The sequence below is a fragment of the Anarhichas minor genome, unplaced genomic scaffold (genome assembly GCF_050575085.1).
Source record: "Anarhichas minor isolate MPS153535 unplaced genomic scaffold, ASM5057508v1 ptg000015l, whole genome shotgun sequence".
In the NCBI taxonomy this organism is placed as follows: domain Eukaryota; kingdom Metazoa; phylum Chordata; class Actinopteri; order Perciformes; family Anarhichadidae; genus Anarhichas; species Anarhichas minor.
The window spans coordinates 1,922,223-1,946,491 of record NW_027466461.1 but is presented as its reverse complement, the minus strand read 5'-3'; the positions used below and the strand labels follow the sequence as shown (position 1 = coordinate 1,946,491).

Below are 24,269 nucleotides of genomic sequence, written 5' to 3'. Positions count from 1 at the left end.
AAGGAAACAGGAAATGGTCAGCAAAGACATGCTGGCTTCAGAGGAGGCTGCACTATCGGGTCAGAGAGCAAGGAGGAGTCAGAGGGATTTCAGCCAATCACTGAGCTGATACGAGACATTTTCAACCAAAAAGACAGTGTTTCAGGGTGAAACTTCAGAACTCATGACTTCCATTCTATAGCTAACCGAATTTCGTCGGACTGTTGGATGGAACTCGTTTGCTCTCTGCTCCATGGAACATATTTCTATCGATAGTGTGATTCAGTTTGTAACTGTTTTAGCTTCTGTTAATTATTAAATACTTTTGATTATAACTTGAACCAGCTGAGTTTTTTGGCCCTGCTTCGCTGACGAAAGACGCAGCAGTGGGCGACGTACGGACTTCCATTGTTCTGAGAAGTTTTCAGTATGTATACATTAATGATGAAAGAACTTGTCTTTCTCTTTCTCTGAAAAATGTGTTTCCTTCCTTCTGCAGGCAAGTTGTTGACTTCTCTTTTTCAGGGTACAAAAACAAAAACAAAACAGTTTGTTCTCACTCATAGCTCTGCTGGTGGCTGAAGTCTCTGTCGTACTGGAGAGCAATTAATGTTTTGTTCCTTTATAGTTTATGTGTGTGGACTTCACAATAGTTGTGCAGAACAAAATAAGCATTAATAAGAAAAGTAAAGTCCTCCATTTTGTGTCTATCGCCCTCCTCAAAGCCGCTAACTGTGACTTCAGACGGCCACTCTGTAGGTCTGAAAACCCCGCTGGACTAATCGCTCCAATAACAGCTGCTTCCTCCGTAATAATGCAGACTTTAACTGAACAACAGCTGCTAGTAAAGACAACAAGGTCAGCAACACCTGTAATCAGTTGTCCATGGTGAATTGACCTGGTAGTCGATCGGTAATCAATGTTGTTGTTGTTTGTGATTTTCCGGGAAAGGGTCACGTGATAGGGGCGTGACCAATCGGGGAAGGACATGTCGTGACTGCTAAGAACCAATCAAGTAGCGAACCCGGGTGTGGGCGTCATGTTTTCTTGTTTTTTTATTAAGAGTATTTGGAACATGTAGTTTCATGATATGCTCTTGATCCAAAAGGTTTAATTGTCTTACTTTTTTAATTTGTCAAATTCAAACAAGCGTGTAAGTTCCTGTTATACGCCACCAGGTGGTGCTGCTGACCCGTTTCTGTAATTTTGAGTTTAGGGTAATCCCTTTTTATTTGATTAGTAGTGAATAATCTTTGTTAAAACATGTAGGCTACAAATACACTCTCCAAACTAAGGCTCCAACTAAAAACAAATGTACAGATACTCTCTCTCTCTTCCTCTCCCTCTTTCTCTCTCCCTCTCTGTGTGCATGTGTTTGTGTTTGAGCCTCGAGACAGCTCCAGCCAGTCAGACGCCAGCAGAGGAGCGCGAGCCCGCTTCGCTTTGTAACCATTTAGCTATCTGGTCCTTCAACGACAGGCTGAACGCTGCACGCGCAGAGAAGCAGGATCCCGTGAGACACGGAGAGGATCTACCGGTGTCAGCTCAGAAGATACAGCTCGTTGGACTTTCAAACAAAGATTACTATCGGGATAAGCAGGAACTTACTGTATCCGTTTTACATGTTGAAGTGGCAGCGCGATACCGGAGCGTTTCTTCTAGACGGGACCCGAAGCTCCACAGACTCCGAGATGTGTCGGTCCCGGGGCAGCATGTAGGGGACTAGTTCATCTGGGAGAAGCTGTCTGGTTTGGTGGAGTTTAGAAACTATTGCTTTGAGGGTGCATGAACTCTTTCTGTGTCTTTCATATGTTGACACTCCTGACAGCCCGTGACAAGTTATCAATTATGTAACTCCGAATAAGATCCAATAAGCTTACGTTCCTCTGGGTGCTTTGAAAACTCTTGTATATACTGTGACTGTCTGTTTTTGATCTGGTTATTATTACATAACTGGTCAGTGTGAATGCATTTAGCATTTTAAACTGCTCATGAAGAATTGCCATCCTGTTCATGTGCTGTTCCCATTATTTTGTCCAGCAGCTGCGGCTCCGCTGCAGCCGATCTGTGCTCAGTGTGTGTGTCAGTGTGGGTTATTCACAGTGCTGCTATGCAGACTGACTGGAGCCACGCTCAGACAGCTCCACTGTAAGCCCAACTCTGAGGCACAGGCCTGGACCGCTCACACAGAGAGAAACCTTTACAGCTGAGGAAAGCTCCCTGCAAGTCTGGAACCAGAGGGGCCACTTGTGCGGAATAGCAGATGTTACACAGCTTTGTGTACTAATGTGGATTATTCAGGATGCTGCTATGCAGACAGAGTGGAGCCACAGAAACTCTGCTGGTAAAGTTGAAGCAACACACACGGCTGTGCAGCTTCTGTCAGTGCACTTGAACAGCTTGTGTTACGCTGTTCGCAGCTGAAGGTTTGTCAGGAACGAAGGTTTTTTTTTTTTTAACTCATACTGGTTAAGTATGAGTACATTATGAGTTGGAAACTTTCACATAGACTTGTACCAAAAGCTGTGTCTGAAACACAAAAGTCCACTTTTTTACAGTAATGAAGCCAATGCAAGCAGGGGAACATTGTGAAAGATGACAGTGAAACTTTGTGGAATTGAATCATTTTGCATTCGAGACACGCGATGCATTTTGCATAGTTGAAATTAGATTAGTTGTTAACATTTCACTTCAATAGCTTGTTAGTTACACTGATTGTCGGAAAATGAAGAACCCTCATCCACTGAGTAATACCTGGAGTAGATCCATTAACAAAGACCCAGTGCTGATCTCTGTGCCAGACACTAACAAGAAGTTCAAGAGGAAGTCTCGGGAGCCTAAAAGGCTTTACAGCGGCCCTGAGCCTGAAAGGATGAACACCTACCCAGAGAACATGTCGGATGTGAACTCGGTAGATGACTCCCAGACAGAGGCATGTAATGTCAGCAGGTTGGATCCTCTACAGAGACAGCTGATGATGTCACAGGAGGGGATGGCTAGTACTACGGGGATGCTCTCCGGACTACCACAAGGTAACGTGGCTCCAGCTCAGAGCGGCGCCATAGACATGAGAATCGGCATTAACGTGCCCGCCATCACTTCCAAACTGTCCCAGTTACCTGCCTCTCCGTTCTCTAACTCTGAGATCTCCCACTGGCCCACCGCCATCTCCCAGCCTCTGTCCAACAGACTCAAACTGGGCCTCTGCTCCACTTTTCCTCTGTCCACATCATCCAGCAGCAGCCACAGCCATTCACCCAACCACCTGGCCTTCTCCCTGGAGCCCCAAACTTCAGCTCTGCCTGTCCCGAGAGCCTCCCAGACCCAGTGCCACGAGTATATGGAGCCCCGGGACCAGTCACCTGAGGTGAATGTGTGGAGTGTCATGAAGAAAATAACGTGGAGAAATATTGATGTAATGGAATTAGAGCTGAAATTAATTCATCATTAGTCAATTGACTGAAAATGAATTGCAATATTTTTAATTGATTTGAGCTAAATGTATTAAATCCCATTGACTTGTATGTGTATAGTAAACTTAATATCTTACAAAACATGCCCTTAATTGAAAAAAACCAATATATTAATCAGTAGTTACTGCTAGCATTAAGTGCATTTTACCTCTTTGTGAGATGATTTGTCTCATGTGTTGTGATAATTTGGTATGGGCAATACTCATCAGCAGTTATTAATCAGTACTTTTCAATGGGACATTCATTTATGCAAAATGAATAATTGAGTTTCAGTCACTGCGGTAGGGATCTGCCCATCCTCAATACTGTAATAGAAGGAATGCACATGAGAATGTATGCTGGCTATCTCCAGGCCCAAGAGTAAATGTGCGTTGTCTCATTCTGGTGACCTATGAAACATGTAGCACAGCATTGTGATTGAACAGTCCTTATGCTGCTTCATGCTGCCTTGTTTGCTGGATTCCATTATGAACTTAAAACATCCCCAAATCTTATTTTCTTAAAGTAAAAAAAAACTGCCAACCCAGTGAGGTAACACATTTCTAATAAAATGACAAGGAAAAACAATACATTGAAATGTTAAAAATTAATTTGAATCATCTGCTGTAGTTAGGTGCACGTGATCCTGAGGTTGATCATGGTGAGGTGTTAATCAGTGTTTGGTTAGAAGGTTTAACTGCTGCCTCGTAGTTCTGATAGGGTTTTTCCATGGGCCTGGGTCAGCCACGGCGTGCCAAACCAGCAGGGTATATTCATGATTATATTTCCTACTGCTGCTGTTCACATTAACAACTATTCACTGATGAACTGGTGGGATGATTTTATTGTGAAGAAGGTATAGGAAATGCAAGGTAACCTTGCTGTCCTGTGGAAAAACCCCATGAGGGATTTGTGGGTTACAAGCTCTGTTCCAGAGGACAAGTTCAATAAAATGGTGCTGTTGTTTAGTTCAGTGAAACGGAAAAACAAATGTCCTTCTGCTCTCAGGAGTCTCCCAGGAGGCAGGCTGGGGGGAGTGCTGATGGACCTGGCCGTCTCCCAGAGGTCAAAGCCATCCAGCAGACCAGGAGGCTTCTAGCCAACGCCCGAGAGAGAACCCGGGTCCATACCATCAGTGCTGCGTTTGAGGCCCTTAGGAAACAGGTCAGACTCACATTCTATACTGATAACACAACACACGCACACATGTACAAGCTCAAACACACGCATACTGTACACATAAACATTGCTCAGAATCACATACATTGTTTTGGCTTTCAGTAAATATGTTTAAGGTGGCTTCAATATGCAGATGCTGACAATATACTGCAGGAAATAAAAACTTCACTTACAGTCTGTCGGTCTGTAAGTGAAGTGAATACAGGTTCACTTAGTTTCTCATTTAAAGCGCTGTATAATGTTCTTACAGCAGACCAACATCAGGATGGCCACATGCAGAGCAGCTGTATGGGCCAGCGCCAACAAGAGATTCTGTCTGATCACATTTAAAAAGTAAGGCTGATGGCATCAGTTTACTGCTGTAGTCTTGCTTATAAGAACACAAAGCTTCATAAATCGTTTGCCACCATGTCATAAAACTCCACTGCCACCCAAAACTGATAGAAACTTGAAAGAGCCATACGTTTCTTCATTTTTAATAAAAACAGAGATTTATTCCTCTCAGCTTCTCAAACCGGCAATGCAGTGTCAACACAATACTGAGCAAGTAAAATGCCACGTTGTGCTTGTAAATCTAGCCCAATCGAGCAAGTGGTAAAAAAGTGAGTGACAATAAGTTTGTGTTCTTATTTCATAACCACTAATAAATAAAACAATTTGTATAGGTAAGTAATAACTAACTTTGGGCAGGTAGATTTCTGTCAGTGGGCTGCAGAGATGTCCTGGCCTACACATCAGCTTCTACAGACTAAAGAAAACTTTGTTTGGTATAGATCCCTGCAAAAATCACACCATAATCATGTTGGTACGTTTTTTAATAAAATGTACTTTATCAATCCCAAATTGGCAAAGTATTGTGTTACAGCAGCAGGTTATTCAAGCATTTCAGTAAATATACATATCAACACCAGATATGTATATCTATAGAATACACAGTATAAAGAATATATTAGAATACACTTTAGATATAAGAAACCACAAGTAGGATATAAAATATAAACATAGAATAACAAATTATACCACGTAACTTTCAATAATGTTATTATACCATGTAACTTTCAATGTTATTATACCACGTAACTTTCAATAACTTTATTATACCACATAACTTTCAATAATGTTATTATACCATGTAACTTTCAATGTTATTATACCACGTAACTTTCAATAACTTTATAATACCACATAACTTTCAATAATGTTATTATACCACGTAACTTTCAATGTTATTATACCACGTAACTTTTAATAACGGTATAATACCACGTAACTTCTAATGTTATTATACCACATAATTTTCAATGTTATTATACCATGTAACTTTCATAATGTTATTATACCACATAACTTTCATTGTTATTATACCACGTAACTTTCAATAATGTTATTACACATAACTTTTAATAACGGTATAATACCACGTAACTTCTAATGTTATTATACCACATAACTTTCAATAATGTTATTATACCACGTAACTTTCAATGTTATTATACCACGTAACTTTCAATGTTATTATTCCACGTAACTTTCAATACTGTTATACCACATAACTTTCAATGTTATTATACCACGTAACTTTTAATGTTATTATACCACATAACTTTCAATAATGTTGTACCACATAACTTTTAATAACGGTATAATACCACGTAACTTCCAATGTTATTATACCACATAACTTTCAATAATGTTATTATACCACATAACTTTCAATGTTATTATACCACGTAACTTTCAATGCTATTATACCACGTAACTTTCAATGTTATTATTCCACGTAACTTTCAATACTGTTATACCACATAACTTTCAATGTTACTATACCACGTAACTTTTAATGTTATTATACCACGTAACTTTCAATAATGTTATTATACCACGTAACTTTCATAATGTTATTATACCACGTAACTTTTAAAAACGGTATTATACCACGTCACTTTCAATAGTGTTATTATACCACGTAACTTTCAATGTTATTATACCACGTAACATTCAATGTTATTATTCCACGTAACTTTCAATACTGTCATTATACCACGTAACTTACAATAACATTATTATACCACGTAACTTTCAATAATGTTATTATACCATGTAACTTTCAATGTTATTATACCACGTAACTTTCAATAACTTTATTATACCACGTAACTTTCAATAATGTTATTATACCACGTAACTTTCAATGTTATTATACCACGTAACTTTTAATAACGGTATAATACCACGTAAATTCTAATCTTATTATACCACACAACTTTCAATGTTATACCATGTAACTTTCAATAACTTTATTATACCACATAACTTTCAATAATGTTATTATACCATGTAACTTTCAATGTTATTATACCACGTAACTTTCAATAACTTTATTATACCACATAACTTTCAATAATGTTATTATACCATGTAACTTTCAATGTTATTATACCATGTAACTTTCATAATGTTATTATACCACATAACTTTCATTGTTATTATACCACGTAACTTTCAATAATGTTATTACACCACGTAACTTTCAATAATGTTATTATACCACGTAACTTTCAATGTTATTATACCACGTAACTTTCATGTTATTACACCACGTAACTTTCAATGTTATTATACCACATAACTTTCAATAATGTTATACCACATAACTTTTAATAACGGTATAATACCACGTAACTTCTAATGTTATTATACCACGTAACTTTCAATGTTATTATACCACGTAACTTTCAATAATGTTATTATACCACGTAACTTTCATAATGTTATTATACCACATAACTTTCAATAATGTTATTATACCATGTATCTTTCAATGTTATTATACCACGTAACTTTCAATACTGTTATTATACCACATAACTTTCAATGTTATTATACCACGTAACTTACAATAACGTTATTATACCACGTAACTTTCAATAATGTTATTATACCATGTAACTTTCAATGTTATTATACCACGTAACTTTCAATAACTTTATTATACCACGTAACTTTCAATAATGTTATTATACCACGTAACTTTCATAATGTTATTATACCACATAACTTTCAATGTTATTATACCACGTAACTTTCAATAATGTTATTATACCACGTAACTTTCAATAATGTCATTATACCACGTAACTTTCATGTTATTATACCACATAACTTTCAATGTTATTAAACCAAATGACTTTCAATAATATTATACCACATAACTTTTAATAACGGTATAATACCACGTAACTTCTAATGTTATTATACCACGTAACTTTTAATAATGTTATAATACCACGTAACTTATAATGTTATTATACCACATAACTTTCAATAATGTTATTATACCACGTAACTTTCAATGTTATTATTCCACGTAACTTTCAATACTGTTATTTTACCACATAACTTTCAATGTTATTATACCACGTAACTTTCAATAATGTCATTATACCACGTAACTTTCATGTTATTATACCACATAACTTTCAATGTTATTATACCAAATGACTTTCAATAATAGTATACCACATAACTTTTAATAACGGTATAATACCATGTAACTTCTAATGTTATTATACCACGTAACTTTCAATGTTATTATTCCACGTAACTTTCAATACTGTTATTATACCACATAACTTTCAATGTTATTATACCACATAACTTACAATAATGTTATTATACCACGTAACTTTCAATAATGTTATTATACCATGTAACTTTCAATGTTATTATACCACGTAACTTTCAATAACTTTATTATACCACGTAACTTTCAATAATGTTATTATACCACGTAACTTTTAATGTTATTATACCACGTAACTTTCAATACTGTTATTATACCACATAACTTTTAATAACGGTATAATACCACGTAAATTCTAATCTTATTATACCACACAACTTTCAATGTTATACCATGTAACTTTCAATAACTTTATTATACCACATAACTTTCAATAATGTTATTATACCATGTAACTTTCAATGTTATTATACCACGTAACTTTCAATAACTTTATTATACCACATAACTTTCAATAATGTTATTATACCATGTAACTTTCAATGTTATTATACCATGTAACTTTCATAATGTTATTATACCACATAACTTTCATTGTTATTATACCACGTAACTTTCAATAATGTTATTACACCACGTAACTTTCAATAATGTTATTATACCACGTAACTTTCAATGTTATTATACCACGTAACTTTCATGTTATTACACCACGTAACTTTCAATGTTATTATACCACATAACTTTCAATAATGTTATACCACATAACTTTTAATAACGGTATAATACCACGTAACTTCTAATGTTATTATACCACGTAACTTTCAATGTTATTATACCACGTAACTTTCAATAATGTTATTATACCACGTAACTTTCATAATGTTATTATACCACATAACTTTCAATAATGTTATTATACCATGTATCTTTCAATGTTATTATACCACGTAACTTTCAATACTGTTATTATACCACATAACTTTCAATGTTATTATACCACGTAACTTACAATAACGTTATTATACCACGTAACTTTCAATAATGTTATTATACCATGTAACTTTCAATGTTATTATACCACGTAACTTTCAATAACTTTATTATACCACGTAACTTTCAATAATGTTATTATACCACGTAACTTTCATAATGTTATTATACCACATAACTTTCAATGTTATTATACCACGTAACTTTCAATAATGTTATTATACCACGTAACTTTCAATAATGTCATTATACCACGTAACTTTCATGTTATTATACCACATAACTTTCAATGTTATTAAACCAAATGACTTTCAATAATATTATACCACATAACTTTTAATAACGGTATAATACCACGTAACTTCTAATGTTATTATACCACGTAACTTTTAATAATGTTATAATACCACGTAACTTATAATGTTATTATACCACATAACTTTCAATAATGTTATTATACCACGTAACTTTCAATGTTATTATTCCACGTAACTTTCAATACTGTTATTTTACCACATAACTTTCAATGTTATTATACCACGTAACTTTCAATAATGTCATTATACCACGTAACTTTCATGTTATTATACCACATAACTTTCAATGTTATTATACCAAATGACTTTCAATAATAGTATACCACATAACTTTTAATAACGGTATAATACCATGTAACTTCTAATGTTATTATACCACGTAACTTTCAATGTTATTATTCCACGTAACTTTCAATACTGTTATTATACCACATAACTTTCAATGTTATTATACCACATAACTTACAATAATGTTATTATACCACGTAACTTTCAATAATGTTATTATACCATGTAACTTTCAATGTTATTATACCACGTAACTTTCAATAACTTTATTATACCACGTAACTTTCAATAATGTTATTATACCACGTAACTTTTAATGTTATTATACCACGTAACTTTCAATACTGTTATTATACCACATAACTTTCAATGTTATTATACCACGTAACTTTTAATGTTATTATACCACGTAACTTTCAATAATGTTATTATACCACGTAACTTTCATAATGTTATTATACCACGTAACTTTCAATAATGTTATTATACCACATAACTTTCAATGTTATTATACCAAATGACTTTCAATAATGTTATACCACATAACTTTTAATAACGGCATAATACCACGTAACTTCTAATGTTATTATACCACATAACTTTCAATAATGTTATTATACCACGTAACTTTCAATGTTATTATACCACGTAACTTTCATAATGTTATTATACCACATAACTTTCAATGTTATTATACCACGTAACTTTCAATAATGTTATTATACCACGTAACTTTCAATAATGTCATTATACCACGTAACTTTCATGTTATTATACCACATAACTTTCAATGTTATTATACCAAATGACTTTCAATAATATTATACCACATAACTTTTAATAACGGTATAATACCACGTAACTTCTAATGTTATTATACCACGTAACTTTTAATAATGTTATAATACCATGTAACTTATGTTATTATACCACATAACTTTCAATGTTATTATACCACGTAACTTTCAATGTTATTCCACGTAACTTTCAATACTGTTATTATACCACGTAACTTTCAATAATGTTATTATACCACGTAACTTTCAATAATGTTATTATACCACGTAACTTTCAATGTTATTATACCATGTAACTTACAATAACGTTATTATACCACGTAACTTTCAATAACGTTATTATACCACGTAACTTACAATAATGTTATTATACCACGTAACTTTCAATAATGTTATTATACCATGTAACTTTCAATGTTATTATACCACGTAACTTTCAATAACTTTATTATACCACGTAACTTTCAATAATGTTATTATACCACGTAACTTTTAATGTTATTATACCACGTAACTTTCAATACTGTTATTATACCACATAACTTTCAATGTTATTATACCACGTAACTTTTAATGTTATTATACCACGTAACTTTCAATAATGTTATTATACCACGTAACTTTCATAATGTTATTATACCACGTAACTTTCAATAATGTTATTATACCACATAACTTTCAATGTTATTATACCAAATGACTTTCAATAATGTTATACCACATAACTTTTAATAACGGCATAATACCACGTAACTTCTAATGTTATTATACCACATAACTTTCAATAATGTTATTATACCACGTAACTTTCAATGTTATTATACCACGTAACTTTCATAATGTTATTATACCACATAACTTTCAATGTTATTATACCACGTAACTTTCAATAATGTTATTATACCACGTAACTTTCAATAATGTCATTATACCACGTAACTTTCATGTTATTATACCACATAACTTTCAATGTTATTATACCAAATGACTTTCAATAATATTATACCACATAACTTTTAATAACGGTATAATACCACGTAACTTCTAATGTTATTATACCACGTAACTTTTAATAATGTTATAATACCATGTAACTTATGTTATTATACCACATAACTTTCAATGTTATTATACCACGTAACTTTCAATGTTATTCCACGTAACTTTCAATACTGTTATTATACCACATAACTTTCAATGTTATTATACCACGTAACTTTCAATAATGTTATTATACCACGTAACTTTCAATGTTATTATACCATGTAACTTACAATAACGTTATTATACCACGTAACTTTCAATAACGTTATTATACCACGTAACTTTCAATGTTATTATACCACGTAACTTTCAATAATGTTATTATACCACGTAACTTTTAATAACGGTATTATACCACGTCACTTTCAATAGTGTTATTATACCATGTAACTTTCAATGTTATTATACCATGTAACTTTCAATGTTATTATTCCACGTAACTTTCAATACTGTTATTATACCACATAACTTTCAATGTTATTATACCACGTAACTTTCAATAACTTTATTATACCACGTAACTTTCAATAATGTTATTATACCACGTAACTTTCAATGTTATTATACCACGTAACTTTCATGTTATTACACCACGTAACTTTCAATGTTATTATACCACATAACTTTCAATGTTATTATACCAAATGACTTTCAATAATAGTATACCACATAACTTTTAATAACGGTATAATACCATGTAACTTCTAATGTTATTATACCACGTAACTTTCAATAATGTTATACCACATAACTTTTAATAACGGTATAATACCACGTAACTTCTAATGTTATTATACCACGTAACTTCTAATGTTATTATACCACGTAACTTATAATGTTATTATACCACATAACTTTCAATAATGTTATTATACCACGTAACTTTCAATGTTATTATACCACGTAACTTTCAATGTTATTATACCACGTAACTTTCAATGTTATTCCACGTAACTTTCAATACTGTTATTATACCACATAACTTTCAATGTTATTATACCACGTAACTTTCAATAATGTCATTATACCACGTAACTTTCAATGTTATTATACCACGTAACTTACAATAACATTATTGTACCACGTAACTTTCAATAGTGTTATTATACCATGTAACTTTCAATGTTATTATACCACGTAACTTTCAATGTTATTATTCCACGTAACTTTCAATACTGTTATTATACCACATAACTTTCAATGTTATTATACCACGTAACTTACAATAACGTTATTATACCACGTAACTTTCAATAATGTTATTATACCATGTAACTTTCAATGTTATTATACCACGTAACTTTCAATAACTTTATTATACCACGTAACTTTCAAAAATGTTATTATACCACGGAACTTTCAATGTTATTATACCACGGAACTTTCATGTTATTACACCACGTAACTTTCAATGTTATTATACCACATAACTTTCAATAATGTTATACCACATAACTTTTAATAACGGTATAATACCACGTAACTTCTAATGTTATTATACCACGTAACTTATAATGTTATTATACCACATAACTTTCAATAATGTTATTATACCACGTAACTTTCAATGTTATTATACCACGTAACTTTCATGTTATTACACCACGTAACTTTCAATGTTATTATACCACATAATTTCAATAATGTTATACCACATAACTTTTAATAACGGTATAATACCACGTAACTTCTAATGTTATTATACCACGTAACTTCTAATGTTATTATACCACGTAACTTATAATGTTATTATACCACATAACTTTCAATGTTATTATACCACGTAACTTACAATAACATTATTATACCACGTAACTTTCAATAGTGTTATTATACCATGTAACTTTCAATGTTATTATACCACGTAACTTTCAATGTTATTATTCCACGTAACTTTCAATACTGTTATTATACCACATAACTTTCAATGTTATTATACCACGTAACTTACAATAACATTATTATACCACGTAACTTTCAATAATGTTATTATACCATGTAACTTTCAATGTTATTATACCACGTAACTTTCAATAACTTTATTATACCACGTAACTTTCAATAATGTTATTATACCACGGAACTTTCAATGTTATTATACCACGTAACTTTCATGTTATTACACCACGTAACTTTCAATGTTATTATACCACATAACTTTCAATAATGTTATACCACATAACTTTTAATAACGGTATAATACCACGTAACTTCTAATGTTATTATACCACGTAACTTCTAATGTTATTATACCACGTAACTTATAATGTTATTATACCACATAACTTTCAATAATGTTATTATACCACGTAACTTTCAATGTTATTATACCACGTAACTTTCAATGCTATTATTCCACGTAACTTTCAATAACTTTATTATACCACGTAACTTTCAATAATGTCATTATACCACGTAACTTTCAATGTTATTATACCACGTAACTTTCAATGTTATTATACCACATAACTTTCAATGTTATTATACCACGTAACTTTCAATAACTTTATTATACCACGTAACTTTCAATAATGTTATTATACCACGTAACTTTCAATGTTATTATACCACGTAACTTTCAATGTTATTATACCACATAACTTTCAATGTTATTATACCACGTAACTTTCAATAACTTTATTATACCACGTAACTTTCAATAATGTTATTACACCACGTAACTTTCAATGTTATTATACCACGTAACTTTCATGTTATTACACCACGTAACTTTCAATGTTATTATAACACATAACTTTCAATAATGTTATACCACGTAACTTTCAATGTTATTATACCACGTAACTTTCAATGTTATTCCACGTAACTTTCAATACTGTTATTATACCACATAACTTTCAATGTTATTATACCACGTAACTTTCAATAATGTTATTATACCACGTAACTTTCAATGTTATTATACCACGTAACTTACAATAACATTATTGTACCACGTAACTTTCAATAGTGTTATTATACCATGTAACTTTCAATGTTATTATACCACGTAACTTTCAATGTTATTATTCCACGTAACTTTCAATACTGTTATTATAGCACATAACTTTCAATGTTATTATACCACGTAACTTACAATAACGTTATTATACCACGTAACTTTCAATAATGTTATTATACCATGTAACTTTCAATGTTATTATACCACGTAACTTTCAATAACTTTATTATACCACGTAACTTTCAAAAATGTTATTATACCACGGAACTTTCAATGTTATTATACCACGTAACTTTCATGTTATTACACCACGTAACTTTCAATGTTATTATACCACATAACTTTCAATAATGTTATACCACATAACTTTTAATAACGGTATAATACCACGTAACTTCTAATGTTATTATACCACGTAACTTCTAATGTTATTATACCACGTAACTTATAATGTTATTATACCACATAACTTTCAATAATGTTATTATACCACGTAACTTTCAATGTTATTATACCACGTAACTTTCATGTTATTACACCACGTAACTTTCAATGTTATTATACCACATAACTTTCAATAATGTTATACCACATAACTTTTAATAACGGTATAATACCACGTAACTTCTAATGTTATTATACCACGTAACTTCTAATGTTATTATACCACGTAACTTATAATGTTATTATACCACATAACTTTCAATGTTATTATACCACGTAACTTTCAATGTTATAATACCACGTAACTTACAATAACATTATTATACCACGTAACTTTCAATAGTGTTATTATACCATGTAACTTTCAATGTTATTATACCACGTAACTTTCAATGTTATTATTCCACGTAACTTTCAATACTGTTATTATACCACATAACTTTCAATGTTATTATACCACGTAACTTACAATAACGTTATTATACCACGTAACTTTCAATAATGTTATTATACCATGTAACTTTCAATGTTATTATACCACGTAACTTTCAATAACTTTATTATACCACGTAACTTTCAATAATGTTATTATACCACGGAACTTTCAATGTTATTATACCACGTAACTTTCATGTTATTACACCACGTAACTTTCAATGTTATTATACCACATAACTTTCAATAATGTTATACCACATAACTTTTAATAACGGTATAATACCACGTAACTTCTAATGTTATTATACCACGTAACTTCTAATGTTATTATACCACGTAACTTATAATGTTATTATACCACATAACTTTCAATAATGTTATTATACCACATAACTTTCAATGTTATTATACCACGTAACTTTCAATATTATTATACCACGTAACTTTCAATGCTATTATTCCACGTAACTTTCAATAACTTTATTATACCACGTAACTTTCAATAATGTCATTATACCACGTAACTTTCAATGTTATTATACCACGTAACTTTCAATGTTATTATACCACATAACTTTCAATGTTATTATACCACGTAACTTTCAATAACTTTATTATACCACGTAACTTTCAATAATGTTATTATACCACGTAACTTTCAATGTTATTATACCACGTAACTTTCAATGTTATTATACCACATAACTTTCAATGTTATTATACCACGTAACTTTCAATAACTTTATTATACCACGTAACTTTCAATAATGTTATTATACCACGTAACTTTCAATGTTATTATACCACGTAACTTTCATGTTATTACACCACGTAACTTTCAATGTTATTATAACACATAACTTTCAATAATGTTATACCACATAACTTTTAATAACGGTATAATACCACGTAACTTCTAATGTTATTATACCACGTAACTTCTAATGTTATTATACCACGTAACTTATAATGTTATTATTCCACGTAACTTTCAATACTGTTATTATACCACATAACTTTCAATGTTATTATACCACGTAACTTTTAATGTTATTATACCACGTAACTTTCAATAATGTTATTATACCACGTAACTTTCATAATGTTATTATACCACATAACTTTCAATAATGTTATTATACCATGTATCTTTCAATGTTATTATACCACGTAACTTTCAATACTGTTATTATACCACATAACTTTCAATGTTATTATACCACGTAACTTACAATAACGTTATTATACCACGTAACTTTCAATAATGTTATTATACCATGTAACTTTCAATGTTATTATACCACGTAACTTTCAATAACTTTATTATACCACGTAACTTTCAATAATGTTATTATACCACGTAACTTTCATAATGTTATTATACCACATAACTTTCAATGTTATTATACCACGTAACTTTCAATAATGTTATTATACCACGTAAATTTAAATAATGTCATTATACCACGTAACTTTCATGTTATTATACCACATAACTTTCAATGTTATTATACCAAATGACTTTCAATAATATTATACCACATAACTTTTAATAACGGTATAATACCACGTAACTTCTAATGTTATTATACCACGTAACTTTTAATAATGTTATAATACCACGTAACTTTCAATAATGTTATTATACCACGTAACTTTCAATGTTATTATACCACGTAACTTTTAATAACGGTATAATACCACGTAAATTCTAATCTTATTATACCACACAACTTTCAATGTTATACCATGTAACTTTCAATAACTTTATTATACCACATAACTTTCAATAATGTTATTATACCATGTAACTTTCAATGTTATTATACCACGTAACTTTCAATAACTTTATTATACCACATAACTTTCAATAATGTTATTATACCATGTAACTTTCAATGTTATTATACCATGTAACTTTCATAATGTTATTATACCACATAACTTTCATTGTTATTATACCACGTAACTTTCAATAATGTTATTACAACACGTAACTTTCAATAATGTTATTATACCACGTAACTTTCAATGTTATTATACCACGTAACTTTCATGTTATTACACCACGTAACTTTCAATGTTATTATACCACATAACTTTCAATAATGTTATACCACATAACTTTTAATAACGGTATAATACCACGTAACTTCTAATGTTATTATACCACGTAACTTTCAATGTTATTATACCACGTAACTTTCAATAATGTTATTATACCACGTAACTTTCATAATGTTATTATACCACATAACTTTCAATAATGTTATTATACCATGTATCTTTCAATGTTATTATACCACGTAACTTTCAATACTGTTATTATACCACATAACTTTCAATGTTATTATACCACGTAACTTACAATAACGTTATTATACCACGTAACTTTCAATAATGTTATTATACCATGTAACTTTCAATGTTATTATACCACGTAACTTTCAATAACTTTATTATACCACGTAACTTTCAATAATGTTATTATACCACGTAACTTTCATAATGTTATTATACCACATAACTTTCAATGTTATTATACCACGTAACTTTCAATAATGTTATTATACCACGTAACTTTCAATAATGTCATTATACCACGTAACTTTCATGTTATTATACCACATAACTTTCAATGTTATTAAACCAAATGACTTTCAATAATATTATACCACATAACTTTTAATAACGGTATAATACCACGTAACTTCTAATGTTATTATACCACGTAACTTTTAATAATGTTATAATACCACGTAACTTATAATGTTATTATACCACATAACTTTCAATAATGTTATTATACCACGTAACTTTCAATGTTATTATTCCACGTAACTTTCAATACTGTTATTTTACCACATAACTTTCAATGTTATTATACCACGTAACTTTCAATAATGTCATTATACCACGTAACTTTCATGTTATTATACCACATAACTTTCAATGTTATTATACCAAATGACTTTCAATAATAGTATACCACATAACTTTTAATAACGGTATAATAACATGTAACTTCTAATGTTATTATACCACGTAACTTTCAATGTTATTATTCCACGTAACTTTCAATACTGTTATTATACCACATAACTTTCAATGTTATTATACCACATAACTTACAATAATGTTATTATACCACGTAACTTTCAATAATGTTATTATACCATGTAACTTTCAATGTTATTATACCACGTAACTTTCAATAACTTTATTATACCACGTAACTTTCAATAATGTTATTATACCACGTAACTTTTAATGTTATTATACCACGTAACTTTCAATACTGTTATTATACCACATAACTTTCAATGTTATTATACCACGTAACTTTTAATGTTATTATACCACGTAACTTTCAATAATGTTATTATACCACGTAACTTTCATAATGTTATTATACCACGTAACTTTCAATAATGTTATTATACCACATAACTTTCAATGTTATTATACCAAATGACTTTCAATAATGTTATACCACATAACTTTTAATAACGGCATAATACCACGTAACTTCTAATGTTATTATACCACATAACTTTCAATAATGTTATTATACCACGTAACTTTCAATGTTATTATACCACGTAACTTTCATAATGTTATTATACCACATAACTTTCAATGTTATTATACCACGTAACTTTCAATAATGTTATTATACCACGTAACTTTCAATAATGTCATTATACCACGTAACTTTCATGTTATTATACCACATAACTTTCAATGTTATTATACCAAATGACTTTCAATAATATTATACCACATAACTTTTAATAACGGTATAATACCACGTAACTTCTAATGTTATTATACCACGTAACTTTTAATAATGTTATAATACCATGTAACTTATGTTATTATACCACATAACTTTCAATGTTATTATACCACGTAACTTTCAATGTTATTCCACGTAACTTTCAATACTGTTATTATACCACATAACTTTCAATGTTATTATACCACGTAACTTTCAATAATGTTATTATACCACGTAACTTTCAATGTTATTATACCATGTAACTTACAATAACGTTATTATACCACGTAACTTTCAATAACGTTATTATACCACGTAACTTTCAATGTTATTATACCACGTAACTTTCAATAATGTTATTATACCACGTAACTTTTAATAACGGTATTATACCACGTCACTTTCAATAGTGTTATTATACCATGTAACTTTCAATGTTATTATACCATGTAACTTTCAATGTTATTATTCCACGTAACTTTCAATACTGTTATTATACCACATAACTTTCAATGTTATTATACCACGTAACTTTCAATAACTTTATTATACCACGTAACTTTCAATAATGTTATTATACCACGTAACTTTCAATGTTATTATACCACGTAACTTTCATGTTATTACACCACGTAACTTTCAATGTTATTATACCACATAACTTTCAATGTTATTATACCAAATGACTTTCAATAATAGTATACCACATAACTTTTAATAACGGTATAATACCATGTAACTTCTAATGTTATTATACCACGTAACTTTCAATAATGTTATACCACATAACTTTTAATAACGGTATAATACCACGTAACTTCTAATGTTATTATACCACGTAACTTCTAATGTTATTATACCACGTAACTTATAATGTTATTATACCACATAACTTTCAATAATGTTATTATACCACGTAACTTTCAATGTTATTATACCACGTAACTTTCAATGTTATTATACCACGTAACTTTCAATGTTATTCCACGTAACTTTCAATACTGTTATTATACCACATAACTTTCAATGTTATTATACCACGTAACTTTCAATAATGTCATTATACCACGTAACTTTCAATGTTATTATACCACGTAACTTACAATAACATTATTGTACCACGTAACTTTCAATAGTGTTATTATACCATGTAACTTTCAATGTTATTATACCACGTAACTTTCAATGTTATTATTCCACGTAACTTTCAATACTGTTATTATACCACATAACTTTCAATGTTATTATACCACGTAACTTACAATAACGTTATTATACCACGTAACTTTCAATAATGTTATTATACCATGTAACTTTCAATGTTATTATACCACGTAACTTTCAATAACTTTATTATACCACGTAACTTTCAAAAATGTTATTATACCACGGAACTTTCAATGTTATTATACCACGGAACTTTCATGTTATTACACCACGTAACTTTCAATGTTATTATACCACATAACTTTCAATAATGTTATACCACATAACTTTTAATAACGGTATAATACCACGTAACTTCTAATGTTATTATACCACGTAACTTATAATGTTATTATACCACGTAACTTATAATGTTATTATACCACATAACTTTCAATAATGTTATTATACCACGTAACTTTCAATGTTATTATACCACGTAACTTTCATGTTATTACACCACGTAACTTTCAATGTTATTATACCACATAATTTCAATAATGTTATACCACATAACTTTTAATAACGGTATAATACCACGTAACTTCTAATGTTATTATACCACGTAACTTCTAATGTTATTATACCACGTAACTTATAATGTTATTATACCACATAACTTTCAATGTTATTATACCACGTAACTTACAATAACATTATTATACCACGTAACTTTCAATAGTGTTATTATACCATGTAACTTTCAATGTTATTATACCACGTAACTTTCAATGTTATTATTCCACGTAACTTTCAATACTGTTATTATACCACATAACTTTCAATGTTATTATACCACGTAACTTACAATAACATTATTATACCACGTAACTTTCAATAATGTTATTATACCATGTAACTTTCAATGTTATTATACCACGTAACTTTCAATAACTTTATTATACCACGTAACTTTCAATAATGTTATTATACCACGGAACTTTCAATGTTATTATACCACGTAACTTTCATGTTATTACACCACGTAACTTTCAATGTTATTATACCACATAACTTTCAATAATGTTATACCACATAACTTTTAATAACGGTATAATACCACGTAACTTCTAATGTTATTATACCACGTAACTTCTAATGTTATTATACCACGTAACTTATAATGTTATTATACCACATAACTTTCAATAATGTTATTATACCACGTAACTTTCAATGTTATTATACCACGTAACTTTCAATGCTATTATTCCACGTAACTTTCAATAACTTTATTATACCACGTAACTTTCAATAACTTTATTATACCACGTAACTTTCAATGTTATTATACCACGTAACTTTCAATGTTATTATACCACATAACTTTCAATGTTATTATACCACGTAACTTTCAATAACTTTATTATACCACGTAACTTTCAATAATGTTATTATACCACGTAACTTTCAATGTTATTATACCACGTAACTTTCAATGTTATTATACCACATAACTTTCAATGTTATTATACCACGTAACTTTCAATAACTTTATTATACCACGTAACTTTCAATAATGTTATTACACCACGTAACTTTCAATGTTATTATACCACGTAACTTTCATGTTATTACACCACGTAACTTTCAATGTTATTATAACACATAACTTTCAATAATGTTATACCACGTAACTTTCAATGTTATTATACCACGTAACTTTCAATGTTATTCCACGTAACTTTCAATACTGTTATTATACCACATAACTTTCAATGTTATTATACCACGTAACTTTCAATAATGTTATTATACCACGTAACTTTCAATGTTATTATACCACGTAACTTACAATAACATTATTGTACCACGTAACTTTCAATAGTGTTATTATACCATGTAACTTTCAATGTTATTATACCACGTAACTTTCAATGTTATTATTCCACGTAACTTTCAATACTGTTATTATAGCACATAACTTTCAATGTTATTATACCACGTAACTTACAATAACGTTATTATACCATGTAACTTTCAATAATGTTATTATACCATGTAACTTTCAATGTTATTATACCACGTAACTTTCAATGTTATTATACCAAATGACTTTCAATAATAGTATACCACATAACTTTTAATAACGGTATAATACCATGTAACTTCTAATGTTATTATACCACGTAACTTTCAATAATGTTATACCACATAACTTTTAATAACGGTATAATACCACGTAACTTCTAATGTTATTATACCACGTAACTTCTAATGTTATTATACCACGTAACTTATAATGTTATTATACCACATAACTTTCAATAATGTTATTATACCACGTAACTTTCAATGTTATTATACCACGTAACTTTCAATGTTATTATACCACGTAACTTTCAATGTTATTCCACGTAACTTTCAATACTGTTATTATACCACATAACTTTCAATGTTATTATACCACGTAACTTTCAATAATGTCATTATACCACGTAACTTTCAATGTTATTATACCACGTAACTTACAATAACATTATTGTACCACGTAACTTTCAATAGTGTTATTATACCATGTAACTTTCAATGTTATTATACCACGTAACTTTCAATGTTATTATTCCACGTAACTTTCAATACTGTTATTATACCACATAACTTTCAATGTTATTATACCACGTAACTTACAATAACGTTATTATACCACGTAACTTTCAATAGTGTTATTATACCATGTAACTTTCAATGTTATTATACCACGTAACTTTCAATGTTATTATTCCACGTAACTTTCAATACTGTTATTATAGCACATAACTTTCAATGTTATTATACCACGTAACTTACAATAACGTTATTATACCATGTAACTTTCAATAATGTTATTATACCATGTAACTTTCAATGTTATTATACCACGTAACTTTCAATGTTATTATACCAAATGACTTTCAATAATAGTATACCACATAACTTTTAATAACGGTATAATACCATGTAACTTCTAATGTTATTATACCACGTAACTTTCAATAATGTTATACCACATAACTTTTAATAACGGTATAATACCACGTAACTTCTAATGTTATTATACCACGTAACTTCTAATGTTATTATACCACGTAACTTATAATGTTATTATACCACATAACTTTCAATAATGTTATTATACCACGTAACTTTCAATGTTATTATACCACGTAACTTTCAATGTTATTATACCACGTAACTTTCAATGTTATTCCACGTAACTTTCAATACTGTTATTATACCACATAACTTTCAATGTTATTATACCACGTAACTTTCAATAATGTCATTATACCACGTAACTTTCAATGTTATTATACCACGTAACTTACAATAACATTATTGTACCACGTAACTTTCAATAGTGTTATTATACCATGTAACTTTCAATGTTATTATACCACGTAACTTTCAATGTTATTATTCCACGTAACTTTCAATACTGTTATTATACCACATAACTTTCAATGTTATTATACCACGTAACTTACAATAACGTTATTATACCACGTAACTTTCAATAATGTTATTATACCATGTAACTTTCAATGTTATTATACCACGTAACTTTCAATAACTTTATTATACCACGTAACTTTCAAAAATGTTATTATACCACGGAACTTTCAATGTTATTATACCACGGAACTTTCATGTTATTACACCACGTAACTTTCAATGTTATTATACCACATAACTTTCAATAATGTTATACCACATAACTTTTAATAACGGTATAATACCACGTAACTTCTAATGTTATTATACCACGTAACTTATAATGTTATTATACCACGTAACTTATAATGTTATTATACCACATAACTTTCAATAATGTTATTATACCACGTAACTTTCAATGTTATTATACCACGTAACTTTCATGTTAT

The 24,269-nt window shown here is 29.9% G+C and overlaps 1 protein-coding gene across 4 annotated transcripts in view; it reads left to right on the top strand.

The window, feature by feature from the left end:
• Positions 1 to 204: 204 nt before the first annotated feature.
• atoh8 (atonal bHLH transcription factor 8) overlaps positions 205 to 24,269 on the top strand; it is a 140,830-nt gene continuing 116,765 nt past the window's right edge. Inside the window, exons 1-3 of one of the 4 annotated variants that reach the window (XM_076092099.1) lie at positions 205 to 3,346; positions 4,440 to 4,595; positions 4,864 to 4,943. In XM_076092099.1, the coding sequence (XP_075948214.1) occupies positions 2,705 to 3,346; positions 4,440 to 4,595; positions 4,864 to 4,943 (878 nt within the window). In that variant the 5' untranslated portion in view covers positions 205 to 2,704. Of the gene's footprint in view, positions 3,347 to 4,439; positions 4,596 to 4,860; positions 4,944 to 24,269 lie in introns of all 4 variants that reach the window. The other 3 variants (XM_076092098.1, XM_076092096.1, XM_076092097.1) reach the window with 3 other exon arrangements.